The 17298-nt window shown below is 40.4% G+C and overlaps 1 protein-coding gene across 3 annotated transcripts in view; it reads left to right on the top strand.

Annotated features, from left to right (window-relative positions):
- Window positions 1–12247, top strand: part of LOC139961828 (lysine-specific demethylase 5A-like) — a 39835-nt gene extending 27588 nt beyond the window's left edge. For 2 of the 3 annotated variants that reach the window (XM_071961373.1, XM_071961371.1), the window contains exons 22-29: window positions 41–249; window positions 1047–1185; window positions 1481–1660; window positions 2566–2688; window positions 3064–4080; window positions 4849–5065; window positions 5785–5982; window positions 6724–12247. In XM_071961373.1, coding sequence (XP_071817474.1) covers window positions 41–249; window positions 1047–1185; window positions 1481–1660; window positions 2566–2688; window positions 3064–4080; window positions 4849–5065; window positions 5785–5982; window positions 6724–8360 — 3720 coding nt within the window. In that variant the 3' untranslated portion in view covers window positions 8361–12247. The remainder of the gene's footprint in view (window positions 1–40; window positions 250–1046; window positions 1186–1480; window positions 1661–2565; window positions 2689–3063; window positions 4081–4848; window positions 5066–5784; window positions 5983–6723) is intronic. The other variant, XM_071961372.1, reaches the window with a different exon arrangement.
- The last annotated feature ends 5051 nt before the right edge of the window (window positions 12248–17298 follow it).

The raw sequence follows: 17298 nt of genomic DNA, 5'->3' as shown, positions 1-17298 counted from the left end.
CATTTTTGCATTATATTTTCATTTTCTGTGGTCATTATAGGAACTGATTCAAGCCAAGTGGTTAGATGAAGTCCGCAACACCCTGTCCAACTCAGCAAGCGTTACCCTGGATCTCCTTCGAAAACTGATCGACTCCGGGGTTAACCTTGCTCCACACCCAGCTATCGAGAAGGCTATGACTGAACTACAAGAGCTACTCTCTGTTAGTGAGAGGTGGGAGGAGAAGGCCAAGATATGCCTGAATGCGAAGTATGTCTTTTACTAGTGAACATGCTGATAGGAAACACATACATTCTGTATAGTATCTAGTCCATAACTGCCTTGACCACCAAAGGGGACATAGTTAAAAGATTCAAGCACAAGTTTGTAATTGCAATGCTGTCACTGGGATGCAAAATCATCAATTTAATTCCAAAAAAAGTTTTTTCTGCATGGGATTACTATGCAGCATTATGTGTGTGTGTGTTCAAAGTGTTGAGTAGGTAGCCATGGTGATAAGAACTACTTCATCTGATAGATGTACAGGATATGACCTTACTAGGTTTATCTGTATTGAAAATGCTGCAGGCCTTGACTAAGGTAGTTATGGTTAACAAAGTAATAACAGTTCTTGTTGTGATGAATATCTGCAGTGACACAACACAACAAAGCAGTGTTGTGATGAGTGATGATTCGTGACAGTTTTCAAAAGTGAGGGGACTCTTAGAATCAACATTTTACCAGAGAGGTAATACTGTGATGCAGGTGGATGAATTGATTCAAGTCAGGAAAATAATATTACCTTACAGTGAAGTGACTACTCACAACAAAGTTGCCATATATATTGTACTTGTCTACTCTGGTGGTGGTACATTAAAAGTTATGGGGTGAGGGGAGGAAAAAAAAAAAACAAGGTGTGGCTTAAGAAAAGAGTTATTGTTATTAAAGTTCTACAGTTGACAGTTAAGACTGTACCTCCTCAAGGGTCACACAATTTTGATTTTCTTGTCCATATTAATTCCCTTGTTACATTCTTAATATTGAAACAACCTCTAATCACCCTGTAGACCGCCTCACATGATTGCATTGGTGGAAGCGCTCATCAGTGAGTCCGAGAACATCCCAGCAGTGCTACCGAATACTCTAGCCTTGAAAGATGCCCTGAGGAAAGCCAAGGAATGGAACACAGACATTGAAGAATTACAGGTAACAAAAATCTTTCTGGTGATGGTTGACAAGTTTGTCCATAACATGTTTTTGTTCAAAAACAGAGTATTTCTAATATTATGAAAATTAAACTTGGAAGACAATACAAAGAAGGAGAAAGTGAATGTAATGTAATGTAGAACAATAGAAGTTTTTCAAATGATATGAAGGGACAGGATGTTTTTTTCTTTCTTTTTTCTTATTTGCCTGGTATAAAGGGAAAAGCATATATAATACCCTATGAGTTATTGCAGGCAGATTCAATAACTTCCTTTTTGATCTTAACATTATCTAGAATGGTGATCATTTCCCTTATCTGGATCACCTGGAGACCATGGTCAATAAGGGTCGTCCGATACCGATCAGACTGGAACAGATCCCATTGGTGGAGTCTCAGGTGACTGCCACCAGGTCTTGGAGGGACCGTACGGCAAGGACGTTCTTGAAGAAGAATACTCACTACACTCTCATAGAGGTAAACCAATGGATAGCAGCTTAGGAAAGATATTAAATTAACATTACCTAAATGTTCAAATTGAGAAGGATCTAAAATGGAGAATATGGTTATTTAGTTTGTTCCAGCAAGACTATAAAAAGGGATAATTCTCTGCAATTTTTCATAGAACCCATTTTGATTTTTACTGAGAAACAGTAGAAGTTCAAAATATTGAGGCAGGTGTTGCTGTTTAGTAGTATCATGTGACATACAGTTTTGTGGAATTTGTGTTATCTAACATCCTTTGAAGCTAACCTGCTTACTCCTCTTAATCATTGAGGTGTTACATAACATGCAGTATGTGCAACAAACATTGGTTATGTTCAAGTGCTATGTTACATGTAGTTTTTTTTAATCATTCTATTCAATATCATGTTATGCTTACCCACTTCCTCTTGGGTATTGAGGTGGTGCATAACATGCAAAACGTAAAGGTAACTGCATTGAACATTGAACATGTGCAGGTACTATGGAACATATAATATGTTAAATAACATGGAGTATGTGCAGGTACTATGGAACATGTGGTATATACAGGTAACATTGAGTATGCGCAGGTACTATGGAACATATAGTATGTTAAATAACATTGAGTATGTGCAGGTACTATGGAACATATAGTGTGTTAGGTAACATTGAATATGTGCAGGTACTATGGAACATAATGTATGTGCATTGAATATGTGCAGGTACTGTGGAACATATAGTATGTTAGGTAACATTGAGTATGTGCAGGTACTATGGAACATATAGTATGTAAGGTAACATTAGCATGTGTAGGTACTATGGAACATATAGTATGTAAGGAAACATTGCTTATGCAGCATTGAGTTTCTCAGATGATGTTTAATATCCTCTGACGCTAATCTTCTCTCTCCTCTCAGGTGTTGACTCCTCGTTCAGACGTGGGTTCACAGTTCATGGGCAAGATTCGTAAGAAGAAGTCGATCTTTGGCGACGTTATAGATGAATCCCTTGTAGATGAAGGGCGAGAGCCCCCTGTCTTTGTAAGTAACGTTTAGTTCTCACACAAAGTGAGGTTATGTCTATACACTCACAAAGATCCAAAGCATCTGGACATTCTACAAAGTTGTTGAATATTTGTTGGTAATACTTGTCAAGGTGCATTTTTTTTTCGGGGGGGGGCGACAACTGTAGTGTAAATTTTTGAGTCATCACATATAAGCTTGCTTTAACTGTTTCAAGCATATTTGAAATGATGCCAGGGCTGCCACATGTGGCCATTTGTGAATCAGACCAACTTACTGTAAATGAAAATAAACTCACATGATCTCTATCTTTGTCTATTTTTTCTCTCTTTCATTTCCATTGTTTTTTGATAATACCAGTCATGTATTTAAATTTCTCTGACTGCTTTTCAGCTGGGAGCTTACAAGAAAGCCACCGACACAGAAATCACCAGCATGAAGATGCTGAGAGACAGAAATCGTCGTAAACAACAGAGCGAGGAGGACGGACTGGAGCAGGCAAAATACTGTGTGTGCAAGAAGCCCGTCTCTGGGCACATGCTCCGCTGTGAACTCTGTAAGGACTGGTTCCACACCCTCTGTGTACCCGTACCAAAGTCTGTGGTACGTCAAACTAAGCAGAACCCCCTCAGTGCCCAGGGACAGGGTGCCCTACAGGGTCCGCAGGTTAAGGAGACCAAGTTTATGTGCCCTCTGTGCATGCGGTCCAGAAGGCCCAAACTGGAGACCATCCTCTCGTTATTGGTGTCCCTGCAGAAGCTTCCCGTCCGGTTACCGGAAGGAGAATCATTGCAGTGTCTCACCGAGAGGGCCATGAGCTGGCAGGATAAAGCCAAGCAGATTCTGGCCACCGAGGAAGTGACCGGTGCGTTCGCTCAGTTGGCATTCATGGTGGACAAGGAACAGGATGCGGGCAAGAAGGAGAAATACGTTCAACTGCAAGCGACCGATGTGGAGGATCCCTACACATTTCCTCAGGAAGCAGCATACCATGATTCAAATCTCCATAGAAAGTCAGTCCTACAAGGTCTGGCCTCAGTGCCTCAGAGTGATAATAGAACTAGCGATGACTACGACCTCGACGACGAGGACAAGCTAGTCATCGACATCTCTTCACACTCTAACAAAGATATCGGACTCAGCGCTGAGCACGCCTATAGCTCAATGTCACGGACAGGGCCTAACCCTGCACCAGCCAAGAAACATTCTCGTAAGACTCCACACACCGTGAGACAGACAGGGTCGGTTAAGATTGAACTCTCGCCAGTGGTGAGAGCCCAGTTGGAGGAGCTCCTGATAGAGGGCGATCTACTGGAAGTGTCATTGGAAGAAACGCAACATATTTGGCAGATACTGAAAGCTGCAGAGCCGGCTCCTGTAGCTACGAAAATGATGGAACACTTCATATCCGTAAGTTTATGCCTGTCTCTTAAACCCTACCATACAGTTGTTCCTTCTTCTTCTTTTGTATTGGGGGTCGGGGTTGATTCCTTGCCAAAGGCAGAAAGAATCTATGCGACAGTGATTGCATGTGTGTGTATGACACTTGCTCGTAAATGCTATAACTTCTGAAAGGTAACTGTGGTACATTTCATATTTGGGATGTGGGTTCCCCTTAGGTAGAACTGGTTTGTGATAGTTGTTGGTATTGGTCAAAGGTCATTTGAGGTCAGAATGGGTCTGAAAACATTGTTCAGGCAATAACCTCCAGAAGTAGAAGTTGCAGGAAGTTCAAACTTGTTGTATAGCTTGCTGTTGGTGAGTAAATGAATGGGCTGGAAAGAGGTAGACATCCTGGAGGTTATTATTTGTATATGCTGTATAGAGCCAACAATCGTATACCAACAAGTAAAAAGCCATAACCTTTGTGATGATTGTGAATCTTCCTGTCTTAGTGTATATCAGTTTGTGTCATGTGGTAACGTGCATCACATTCAATATTTTATTCCTTACCGAAGGCAATATGTGTGTAGATGACCCCCCCCCCTCCCCGGACCTGTAAATGATAACTCAAAAAGTACCTTGTGCCTGAACGTCATACTTAGTATCTTGTTCATCTTCATGGAGAAGCCTGTTTTGTTTTGTATGGAGATCTCACGAACCACCTTAACAAAGCGATGTTTTTGTCTAGAATAAGTTGAGTCATTTTCTTCTTGATTCTTATCTCAATGGCTACAGCATCTGACGGAGGAAGCGTACGATAAGATGATGAAGGTGAAAGCGGAGCACAAGCAGAAGCGTTCTAAGAGGAAGCTATCTCAAGAGGTGTCGCCTGCATCCCAGGAGATGGGAGGACCAGAATCCAAAAAGAAGAAGAAAAAGAAGGACAAGGAGAAAAACGATGTGTCAAAGGAACACGTCAAATCAGAAGGCAAAAAGAAAACAAATAAGAAAGGTAAGTTTAGTCGTGAAATTCTGGGTAATGAGAAAGAAAGTGAAGTTGTCAAGAAACAGAGAGATCCTTCAGGCAGGAGGAACATGTAATTGCTTCTAGGCGAGCGAGACCTTTTCAAAGAATCAGAGCTTGAATAGCAGACAGTACTCACAGTAAAATATCTGGTCTTACTCAGTACTCACAGTAATATTTCTGGTCTTACACAGTAAAATTACTGGTCTTACACCCTACTCACAGTGATATTACTGGTCTTACACCCTACTCACAGTGATATTACTGGTCTTACACCCTACTCACAGTGATATTACTGGTCTTACACCCTACTCACAGTGATATTACTGGTCTTACACAGTACTCACAGTAATATTATTGGTCTAACACGATTCTTCATTGAGCTTCTGATAGCATCTTTCTTTCGTGCTGTTGTTTTAGTTCAAGTCTGTAGGCAAATTGAACTCCTATATTTGATTATTCCAATCATGAAGGGGGGTGTATGGTTGCACATACATTGAGCTGCACCTCTATCGCCTAGTTCCACACAACTGCTACAATCTGCTTCTACAGGGTCTTGTGCAATCTGATATTCCTAGCCCCGAGCTGTCCATGATGAGCCATCACGTACGGTTCACAAAGAGTAACAAGACATTGAGCTAGTCAGCTTTGTTTCTGAGGTGTATTGTGGGTCCTTGATGTTTGCTTCATTTCTCACCCCATCATAGCAGAGAAGGTGGAGACGAAACTCAAGATTCCAGCAGTGAAGAAGGAGAAAGAGAAGGAGGATCCTCTCATCGTGGTCGACGGTGATGAAGAAGACGATGAAATCTGCTCTGCGAAGAGATGCCTACAGCCAGCCGGTGATGACATCAACTGGGTGCAGTGTGATTGCTGCGAGAAGTGGTACCATCTCCTCTGCATCGGTGAGTTCTCACAACACTTACTTTAATTGGTTGAATATGTTTTCAGAAGCCTGTGTCAACATGTGAGAAACCCAGAGTCCAATCGTCCAATACATATCCACAAACTGTGTCACTTGTATTCAAAATTTGTTTGGCATCGCAAGATATTTGAAGGGTTAATTCTCCTGGGTGTGATCAGCTTGCTTTTGACATCAAAATGTCATGAAACAAGTCATTGTCTTCTTAACAGAAGGACTTTTTCAAGGAATGATTTTACAAAGATGTTGATAATGGTACGTATTGCAATTTGTACAATTGTAAAAAGATGAGACATTTAAATGCATCTTTTTACTGTTAATGAAAGATGAAGAGATCTCAATCTGCAAAATTAACTTGATACCTTTGTAGTGAAATATTAAAATCAGTAGTTATAATGAAGTGAAGTAGAGGCTATCCACAAAACAGATACAAATGTGATCTTAAGTTTGTCATGGATCCTCATGATAAGTGATATCGTATTGTTCGATTTAAAAGAAGAGTGTTTCTTGTGAGATAGTTCTTGAACTCTTTTTAAAGTTTCCTGAAAAGAGACTACACTAATCCATATATTTGAGATGTAATTGAAATGCTTACACTACCTTCAGTTTGAAAGCATTTTGACAAGATACCATCATCAGAGTCCTTGTTTTAATCTTCTCGAATCACATTCCTCTTAAACGATACTTTCCTAAAGATTATTTCTGATTGCAATCTTTTCATTAGGTATGACCTCCCAACCGTCGGAAGACGAGGAGTACATATGTAAGATATGTGTGAAGAGACGGGCCGCTCAGAAGGCCAAGCAGAGACAGAGGGCCAAGCTAGCAGCTCAGAAGATCAAGGAGGAAGTAGAAGCAGCAGCAAGCACGACTACTGGTGTGGTCGAGAAGATGCCAACTCCTACATCATTAGAAACTGATTCCCTCATGGACGTCAAGCCTGATGGTGGATTGGTGCCTGTGGCCCTCATGAGGGTGGAAAATGCTCCCGTCAAGGAGGAAATTATTGAAGAACAATTGATAAAGGAGGAGCCAATGGAGGTGGATGACAACGAGATGACCAGACCGCCTGTGGTACCCCCAAAGCCGATGGAAGAAGCCCATGTTAAAGTAGCTGATGGGAGTGTCATCTCTAAAGAGCCGACAGACTTAGATGGCGATGCTAAGGAGATTACAGATATAAAGCCAAATAGTGATGTGCCTACAGAGGATGCTGAGAAATCTGAATCGATAAAATTGCCTGACACGACCACTGATGTGGTGATGGAAGATTTGGGAGAGGAAGATGTTGTTGTTGCCACTCAGGTCAGTGGCAATGTCCAGCAAGGGTCAGAGGTGACCGTCAGTGAAGTTCAAATACCCCAGGTGGTAACACCATCTCAGATCCAAGATACACCCTTAGAAATGTCCATTCCATCATCACCTACTGTCACCCTAGAAAAGCAGGCACAGCCATGTAACGATGAACAGCTCTGTAGAAGTCCTGTAGATAACAAAGAGAATGGTGAGCTGGCTAGAACAATTGTAAAGACCGATAGCAACTCTGAGCCACCGGCTGTTGGAATGTCAATCTCTGCAACCCCCACGGTTGCCGAAGGGGTTCCCCAGTTGGGAGTTGTTGAAGGTTTACAAATGAATGTTAAAGAAGATGAAGAAGTTATGGACTTCAAGAGAGATGCTCCAGTAATTCTAGATGATCAGACTAAGGAAGTGACCAAGGAAGCAGATTCAAATGTGAGCCAGACTGAAAATGTCGGTAAGTCCAGCAGCCCTGAACCGATAGTGCAAGTCGAGAGGATTGAGACGGAAAGAGCTGTCCCTTCTCCTATAGCAGCAGATAAGGAAATTGTTGAAAGTGTGGCAGAAGGTAACATTATATCTGCAACAACTGCAGCTGTGGAGAAGCCTGACGAGAGCTTGACTCCTGTGGCTGCAGAGTCTCAATCGAGAACGTTTTGCATTGATCTTACAGAGAGTGCTGAAGTTAAGCAGAATTTAGAATCTAAAGTCTTGTTGGAGGAAACATCTGGTGAAGATAAAGGCATGATACCATTGGCAGTAGTACACCCAGAAAGTGACAAGAGAGGTGGTGTAGTCAGTGAGGAGCTGCCCAGCCTGCCATCAGATGGAGTGGAAGTATTAGGTGTTGAAGAGGAACAACTAAAGACGAGTCCCACAGGCAGCGGTCTGCCCAAATCACCCCTCGTCACCCCTCAGGAAATAATGATCGCCGCCGCTCAGCAGCGGCTCTCAGCTATGACGCCATCAGACTGGTACGAGACCGGGAACCAGCCGGTAACTGACCCATCAGCCTCAGAGGACGCCGTCTCTAAAGGAGAGGCACATGCTAGCACTCCCTGAGGGAAGTCACTGATGAAGGGTGACTTCCTACCTCAGATGGTAAGAGAAAATTATAGCTCTGTGGACTAGTTTAATGTTACTCTTTGGACTAACAGGCGAAGTATGATGATCCAGCTACCTCGGGCAAGAAGAATCAGTCGGCAATAGGCCCGCTCTCTTCAAGGTGCAGATAGTCAGAAAGAGAGACACGTGATCAGGGTCAAAGAGAAATTTATGGCTTTCTGTAACAAAAAGTAGACAATTCAACCAATTTTGGTTTCACAAATTTAAGAAAATATTTGTTTGTGCTTGTTGAGTACTGTAAGCGCACGGACAGATATATCTGTGTATCTTTCTTCTTTATTATACATCCGACTACAACGATAAGTCAAAGTCTGTGAGACAGCATCTTTATTATCATCCTGCTCTTACCCAGCGTACAAATAGTTGTCACTCCATAGATGTCATGTTGTATAGTAGTCCCGGTTCCAAAATTACGGCTTTGTATTCCCACACCAACATGAGCTTGAAGTTGATCTAGCCGTGAAAGTTGGCATTTTTCTATAGCTTTTATTTTAGCCAAATATCCTCCCAATAAGTAGTAGTGATTGTGTGATGCATCCAGCAGTGAAATATATAATATATCCCTTGCTGTGAGGTACTCGAGACTGTCCTCTCTGTTGTCTAAAAGACTGACGATTAGTACGCACTCAGCAATGACTACTAAAGATCCTTTGAAACAGTCTTCGGATCTCCAAGGTTTTTACATTTGAGGTTTTTGTTTGCTTAAAATGAGACAGCAGTTTTGCACTTTAGTATGTAAAGAGTACATTTCATGCTTCAAATGTGTTAATGCAGAGATGGTTGTCACAGAGACAGCTATGACTGAAAAAGTTCATTCACAGCAAACAGCCATCTTAATGTGATATTTCAGTGAATGTTTGTCCCACAGGTGATATCTCCATTTCCTATGCCAAGATATAACATCGTCTAATAGCTAGTCATAGTCAAACAACATATTAAGTATTTATTGCTTTCTTAAGGATCTTATCAAATCCTAGTTTGTCTTTGTTGGATTTTTTTTATTTTTTGCTGTGACAAATGTTTCCATTTGACCATCTGAAAGCTTGTAAAGATATTGTACATAAGGTATTCAAGTAGTCTCCTATCAGAAGAAGTCTTGTAAATCAGAAAATACCAAAAATAAATCTGCTCTAAATATGTAAACTTGTCCGTTAATCTGGGTAGCTTACAGGCGTAAACTACAACCGCCAAGATTTATAGTCCAGTATTAGTAACCCGTTTTGACTTAATTTGAAATGCCATAATTTTATTGTTATTTCGTATCTTAAGATATAACCTGCATGGGTAAAAAGGTACCAAAGTTTTGGCCGAAATTGAAGAGTTTGTCTTTACAATGAGCCTTCTTTCCAAGATGTTTCCAAACCCTCTCAGAATGTATGTACATCTTAACATAGTTATAGTTTGGTTCGTGTCAGCTTTTTAATGGCTTGAATGTAAAGTTTGCATACATATGTTCGGTCTCGATACTTCTCAACTGGATGGCAGAATGAAAGATCTCTATTTTTCCTTTTTTTTTATAATAACATTTTGTGAAATCACTGTTTCCTCTTTTGCAAGTTAAAAGTTACACTCAACCACTCAGAAACTGCTACTCACACAGAGAGTATCATCTTGGTTTTGACAAGAAAGAAAAAAACACTTTCATTTCTTCAAGGTCAACATAGTCGCCATGGGAAATTTTTCGTCGTACAAATGTAACCTTGCAGCCTCGTTCTCGGAAAGAGATAAAAGCTATTTAAGTTGGAACTTTCTTTTAAGTGACAGGATTGCTGACGATTTCTTATATGTATAAACGGTGACAGGACTTTGTACAGTGGCTATTACATGGCCCAGTTCAGCTTCCGTCTGAAAGATTTAAAGGTGGCTTGTGTACATGTCTTATAACCTCAACATTTTGTACAGTTCAGAGTGCTGACAATGGTGGAATGCATGTTTTTACTGTGTGGTAATATGCCATACCGTCTCATCAGATATGCTCATTGAATTTTTATTGTGAGAACAAGATATTCTTTAGCCTAAGTACAGTAATATCATCATATTATCCTATTTTAAGCTCCATTTTCCTTTGCATTTGTCACAGTTTGGTGTTACCATCCATACTGGATAGTTATAAGAAAGATTAATATCTGAAAGAGGTAATCTTTATTCCATAATTTCCATTAAGGTTACGCCAGGAGCAATGATATTAGGCATAAAACTGGAAAGGTTTAAAAACTGCTTTAACCATAGAGATCTACTGCATATTCTAAAGCAGTGGTCCTCCACCTTTTTTGTCCAGCAAAATTTTTTTGGGATTGGCCATGACCCCCATCAATCACACCACTCCCCCCCCCCCCCTCAAGAAAAGAAGTTATCATTGCAGTGCCATTGGAATATGGTTGCTAATGTGTTTTGTTGGGCCTGTTTCCTTGCTACAAGTTTGTCTAACTTGGCTTGAAGAAGCCATAATGCAATCCTGAGACGGGCCACGGTGTCCAAGGAATAGCGAAACTTTGGATAAGTTGACAATTTGTTCCTCGATTTCTCCACCCATGAAAGTCCCTTTGTGTACCCAAACACTGGATGGCACCCATCACTCTATAGTGTGTGACTGTTACACAGCCTGTGTCAGAATTATGCAAAGTAAAACAGTTCAACTCCCAAGTTTTGCTGTTATGTGGAATGATCAGATGGGTCGAGGGTTGGTTGCGAAAACAGAAGAAACTTGTAAATTTCTTGTCTCAATGTAACTAGCCTTTGTTAAGTAGACTTGCATGCAAAACAGGTAGTTTATATATTTTGGATATGGAGAGGGAGATGAGGGGGGGGGGGTTGGAATAGCCTCTGGCAGGTCACACAATTCTAGAGGGAGGATAACAGAAAAAGGTGCTTTCTGTTAGTATTACTTTGTAAAGCATTTGTATCTACGTTCGATCCATAGGGATTATATAAAAATCAAGACATTCATCATAACAAATTACTTGGGATATATACATTATAAACATACTCAGCCGCCCAGGGATAAACACAGATCAAATGCCTCCGGGGATAAACATCGATGCTGTTTGTCAAGTCAAAAAGTGTTCATTGAAAGTTACTTTTCTGTTTTTTCATTTCAAGTTTTCATGTAATGTTATGTTTATTTTTTTTTTTTTTTTGTCATTAAGCTCATGGTGTTGTATTCCACACAATTACTGCATCTTGTCTGATTTTCCTTTGAAAACAGTTCATTTTTATTTGTGTTTTTTTAAGCAAAATCTCTCACAGGTAACAGTTTACCGGCTTTCTCACTTTTATTTACGCTTAATTCTGTACAGTCCTTATCATTAAAGTGTCGAGAAGCATTGTTAGTTGTTGCCATGGCCACTCAGTTTAAAGTAACATGGTTTCTATGGGATTTTTTCTTTCTTTCTGCAGTGACTGCATAAAAAAATAAAAAATTGTTGCCTTGTTGAGGTTAATCACTTCAGATTGAAGCGAAGTGGCAGAACGGCACAAATTCTTTGTGTTGTATATAGGCAAAAGCAAAGAAGGGGATTTTTTTTCCTTTTTTTTTTGGGGGGGGGGGGTCTTTTTCAATTATGTCTCAGAGGAAATGTAAAGAGGATGGAGATATGTAAGTTGTTCATTCTTTCTTTACAGATGTTTACAGGTATATAGTTAGTGTGATTTAAACCATGGCTTGTTTCAATGATTCAAGTCGTGGTATTTGTACACTCTGTAAGTATGTAGGAATTTCACTGCATAATGGCAATCAGAATTGGTTTCATCATCATAGTGTGATTTGGATTTCCAAAAACAAAAAAAAGTAGTGCAAATAAAACTGAAGCAAAACAACCACTGTATTGATTTCTCTTTGTTGCATTTTTGTGCTTGCTGGGTTGTATTATTATGTATTATTATATGTTTTATTATTGAAATGGTTGATTTTTGCATCGTTCATCCAGAAATTGTCTCTTAGTGAAACTGATGTTGGATGATGCAAGGAATAAAATCAATCATAAATTTCTCTTGTGGCTGAAAATAATTATTTGCCAAAAAGGGAAGTCATAACAATTTATGAAATGATGTATAATAACGACTTGCCTTTTGTGACATTATTTCTTATCTCCCAACCAAAAGGAAGACATGTCTACTCTTTAGCTTGAAATTTCCAAAAAAAATCACATTTTACACTAGTTAAAATGAAATTTCATGCTTAAACCTCTCACCAAAGAGGAATGAGAAATTTTATGTTAAAACATAAAATTAAATTTATGAGTATTAGGAACTCACCACAAGATGATAAGATTGAACATCAACTAATGGAAAATCTGTTGGTCAATGTAGGATGTGATGGAAACAAAATCTTCATGAACAAGATGACTCAGTATTTCCCCTCCCCCACTCCAACTTTTCAAGAAATAAATCCTCCACAACCAAGGGCGTAGGAACCGGGGGGGGCTGAAAAATGTGGAGGGGCGGAAGTATCATTCCGCCCCCCTGCTTCGCAAGTCAGAAAACCCCTTTTTCATTTCCAAATGAGAAAAAAAATCTCATTTGGAGCACCAAATTGCATCTAAGGCCAGGTGAAAATACAAAATTAAGTTTACAAAACGGAGTGGGTGTTGAAGTGTGCTATATTGCACCAAATTGCATCTGAGGCCACCTGGAAATGCAAAAAATTCCAAAGGGGAGGGGGTGCCCCCTCCCCTTAGACCCCTCCCCCAGGCCGGCCATCGATCTTCAGCCCCCCACTCAAAAGTACCTTCCTACGCCACTGTCCACAACCAAAATGAAAAGTATCGTTTGCCTCCTAACCAAAGCTAAACATATGTGGTGGCTGCTAGATGCTATTGCTGCCCTCTCCATCTCCCTTTCCTCTCCACTCTATCCCTTCCTCAACTATTTACCAGTTTCCATAATGAGACTGGATATTCTTGACTGCGTCACTGATCACCGTTTCAATTATTGGTGCGTTCATTACATTCTGCTTGAGTTATGATTGTCTGCCTAGCATTACGGAAACAGCTCACTTTTTTCTATACATAACTAGAACTATACATAACGTTTGTTACGTACTTCAGTTATGTTATGATACAAGCAGGGTAAACACAGCGTAACATTGGCCTGATGTTAGTATATACACGATATGAGCAATCGACATTATGAATGATCCGCGTAAGCTACGGTTCTGTGAGTCTTAGTGTTTTAATTGAAAAGCTTGAGTGCCAAACCGCGATGAAATAGGACAGGCAAACCATCGGAAGAGATAATCTGAGTCAAACAATAAATTATATGAACCAGCGACATTTTATTCTGTAATTAAAACACTGTGGGGTAATTGAATATGAAATTATAATAATAAGAATAAGACCAGTGTGGGTTCAGGAAACGTACAGAGCAGCTGTGGTCGTTGCTTATAGCTATTTTCTCATAAACATAAAATAGTTTAGTGAACCCATTTACAGTGTAGTCTTTCCCGAAAGTCACTGGATCGATTACCATAGAACTTCCCCTGGCTCATTGTAGATCTGGAAGATTTACAACCGAAGTACCTCGATATCATAAAATTATTATCGGTTCTTGTCATACCAAATGACATGGGGTATGATTTATGCAGAACATTTTATAAGCAAAAACCCTGGTAGATAAACCGACACCATGATAGAAAATTAGTAGGGATAATGACGTCATCAGACATATACATAACCAAGGCTTCGTGATACCCCCCCCCACATCCTCCCTACAGTCCCGCGGACCACTCGTTACCAGTGGCGTAGCTACGGGGGCGTGGGGGCGACAGCCCCCCATCAAAGCTTGTCCCCCCCCCACTGGGATTTTGGGTGTCGAAAAAGAAATTACATGTGCGAGAAATATATCATTGGTCTGAATGGTCTCGAATCTCCATGATGACCACTAATGAACGACCCTTCGACCGCGGACCGGCAGTAGGCTATAGTTGCTGAAAAACCTGACGTGACATAGCGCATAGGCCGAGAAGTCTACAGTAGTCGCACTGTACTGAAAACGCATGTCAACGACCGTCGAACAATATGATTTCCCCCCCCCCCCCCGACGGACTCAAATGGACTGCTGGCGCCCTTTTCAGCTTTTTAGCACTTTTTACTTATTCGCGATTATTGACTTTTTTATTGCACTCTCATCTACCTATTGACATTTGTCACAATTTGTTGGTGTAGTTTACTGACAAAATGCTCTAACGTACGGCGGTATTTAATTTATCGGCACTTAAATCTGTTGTACGAAACTCTTTCCAAGAACTGTACGGGGTTTTCGATCTATTTTTTCGAAAACATGAGCACTCACAAAGATACCACAGGGATTGTGATGAAGCGCATGTACTTTCAACACCCATATAAACTTCCGACTTGTCACAAATGGCGATGACACATATTTATTCTTCGTTTATCTGCAAAATTAGCAAGGCCCGGAAAGGGTTACTTCCGGCGATCTAGGGAATATCTTTACTCAAAAAATTCTGTACGCTCCGCGCCAACCTGTGGTGGCGCTCCGCTTAGATAGTGTCGAAAGCGCCCCTACAGGCCATCCTCGCCCCCCCCCCCTGACCAATACCCCTAACTCCGCCACTGCCGGCCAATCAGTCTATCACTCTAATAATATTTCAGACGCAATCTTTGATGTCAGTTTGACATATAGTTCGGTCATTTCAGTATGTTACTTGGCTGAAAGCCCAGTCAATCTTTCTTTATTTTCCACACGCAATTTGCAGATTTGTCGAAAAATGTCAATGCCGGTGTCAAACTCACAAAAGATATGTCATGATATTTCAAAGTAACTTACCAGATTGTTTTTTTTTTATATTTCACTAAACTATTTGATGACCATATCAAAACATGGGATCTCAAAATAAAGGATGTTGAGAAAACTTTAGAGCAGCTTAGAAGGCCTCGGAAGTGTCATTTCCAACGATCTAGGAGGCCTTTTTAGCTAAAAATTTCCGGTACGCTGCGCGCCAACCCATGGTGGCCCTCCGCTTAGATAGTAACAAGAAAATGGTCAAGCCCCCCCCCAGAAAATGTTCAAGCCCCCCAGCGCCCCCCCCCCACTGAAACAATCCTGGCTACGCCACTGCTCGTTACCGATGAATTTGAGTATTGTATAACTGTTGACGATGATGCGGGGGCTTTAAACTCCCATTTTATCCCACCTCATTTCAACTCCTCACTCTGCAGACCAACTTCAAAACCTCTGAACCTACTTGACTCTCTAAAGTTGTAGCTTGGAAGTTGTCCTCTTGATCATCTTGATGAATTCCAGTTTGTTTTTATAAACATCGCATTGCCTCCCCCCCCCCCCTCCCTCCATCCCACTCTTGTTCAGTATTCCCACCTAGTAAACCCGTCACCTTACAGTACACAGACTATAAGGTCAGTTACTCAGATGCAACACGAAAAGTCGATGTGAAAACAAGAATTTAACAGACTCAAAATGAAATGTATTTAATCTATTACAAATTGGTCAAGAACATATTGAGTTGAATGTCATCTAAATATTGTGCCCTGTTGTTGTTCATATGACGTTAACAGGATATGCTGAGGTTGCGTTATTAGAATTTATAAACAATGGATTAAGATTAAAATAGAGGACTGTATTGGAGCGCCCACGTCATCGCTAATTTAGCATTAAAAGGAGCGTTCCCGGGATTTAGCATATTTAAAACTAAATATTTTGAGAACCATAATGGCTATCAGAACCATATAGCACAAGGGGTGTTAGAAGGAGGATGGACGTTAAATATGAATCTAAGAGACTGAATTCGGTCAGTTTGCGGCTTTGATAAGCCAATGAGGCTTCTTCGCGAGTTCCTGCTTGCAGGAGGATCTAAAATACATACATACACAAGACTACAATTTAACCAATAAAAATGGAACCAGGTTCGATGAAAGTAGACGGAAAGCAGGGGAGGTGGACGCCCGTTTAATCCCTGGAGGGGGTGGGATAGGGGAGCACATACTTCGCCGATGGGAAATGGGACATGTGATTTTGATATGACACTACAGGGCAAACCACAAGGTTACCTCAAACATTCCAGCAAAATGGATGCTCTGTGCATTACATATCACAAATTCCAGTATTTTAATATTGTTCAACAAATGGGCACTTCCTAATTATGATTTTTATTATTATTAACAACAGGGCACATTTTGTACGTGCATGCCGCCGTTTCTAATTATGCAAACAACAAAGTAAAACATAATAACTTTGTATAATAATATGAGCAGTCAGATGTTGTAATTTCTTATAGATCTCCCAGTTAATGTTGTGTATAGCAGTATCTTACAGTGCTATGAATAATTTATGAATACGAGATTATATGCAGATTGTGCCAGTTGACTGCTATCCTGTACAACCGGATGTAAGAGTCAGTATGTGACTGTTTGTCCTACTTATAGAGACATACCCATTAAGCATGAAATAAAGGGCTACTCTGATTGGCTGAAATTGAACAGTGTGATCACAATTTATTTGATACACTTTTGCAGCAGAAGTGCAGTTTCGTTCTGCCCTAATACAATAGATTAAGTTAAGAGCACAAAAAGAAGAAGATTAAGTTAAGAGCAATGTGCTGAGAGCCATGTCTGGCCCGTGAAAAAAAATGTTACCGGACCACATTGAACTGTTCTATAACAAGGATAAGAATAAATAATAATTTTGTTTCCAGGGTTCCTTAATTACGTAGGCCCGGGTGGGCTGTTGTCCCCTTCAACCCTCTCCTCTAGTCGGGTAATGTTTAAGAGTCTCCGGTACCTCTGTATGTTGACATACACATTCATTACAACCATCGTCGCCCGAAGATTTATAATCTTAATATTCCTCGGAGTATATCATTCTGACGTCAGGTTTTGTTATTGCTTATTTGTATTTTTTCATT

Source organism: Apostichopus japonicus, chromosome 20 (genome assembly GCF_037975245.1).
Source record: "Apostichopus japonicus isolate 1M-3 chromosome 20, ASM3797524v1, whole genome shotgun sequence".
Classification (NCBI taxonomy): Eukaryota; Metazoa; Echinodermata; class Holothuroidea; order Aspidochirotida; family Stichopodidae; genus Apostichopus; species Apostichopus japonicus.
This window is presented reverse-complemented; position numbering and strand designations above follow the sequence as displayed.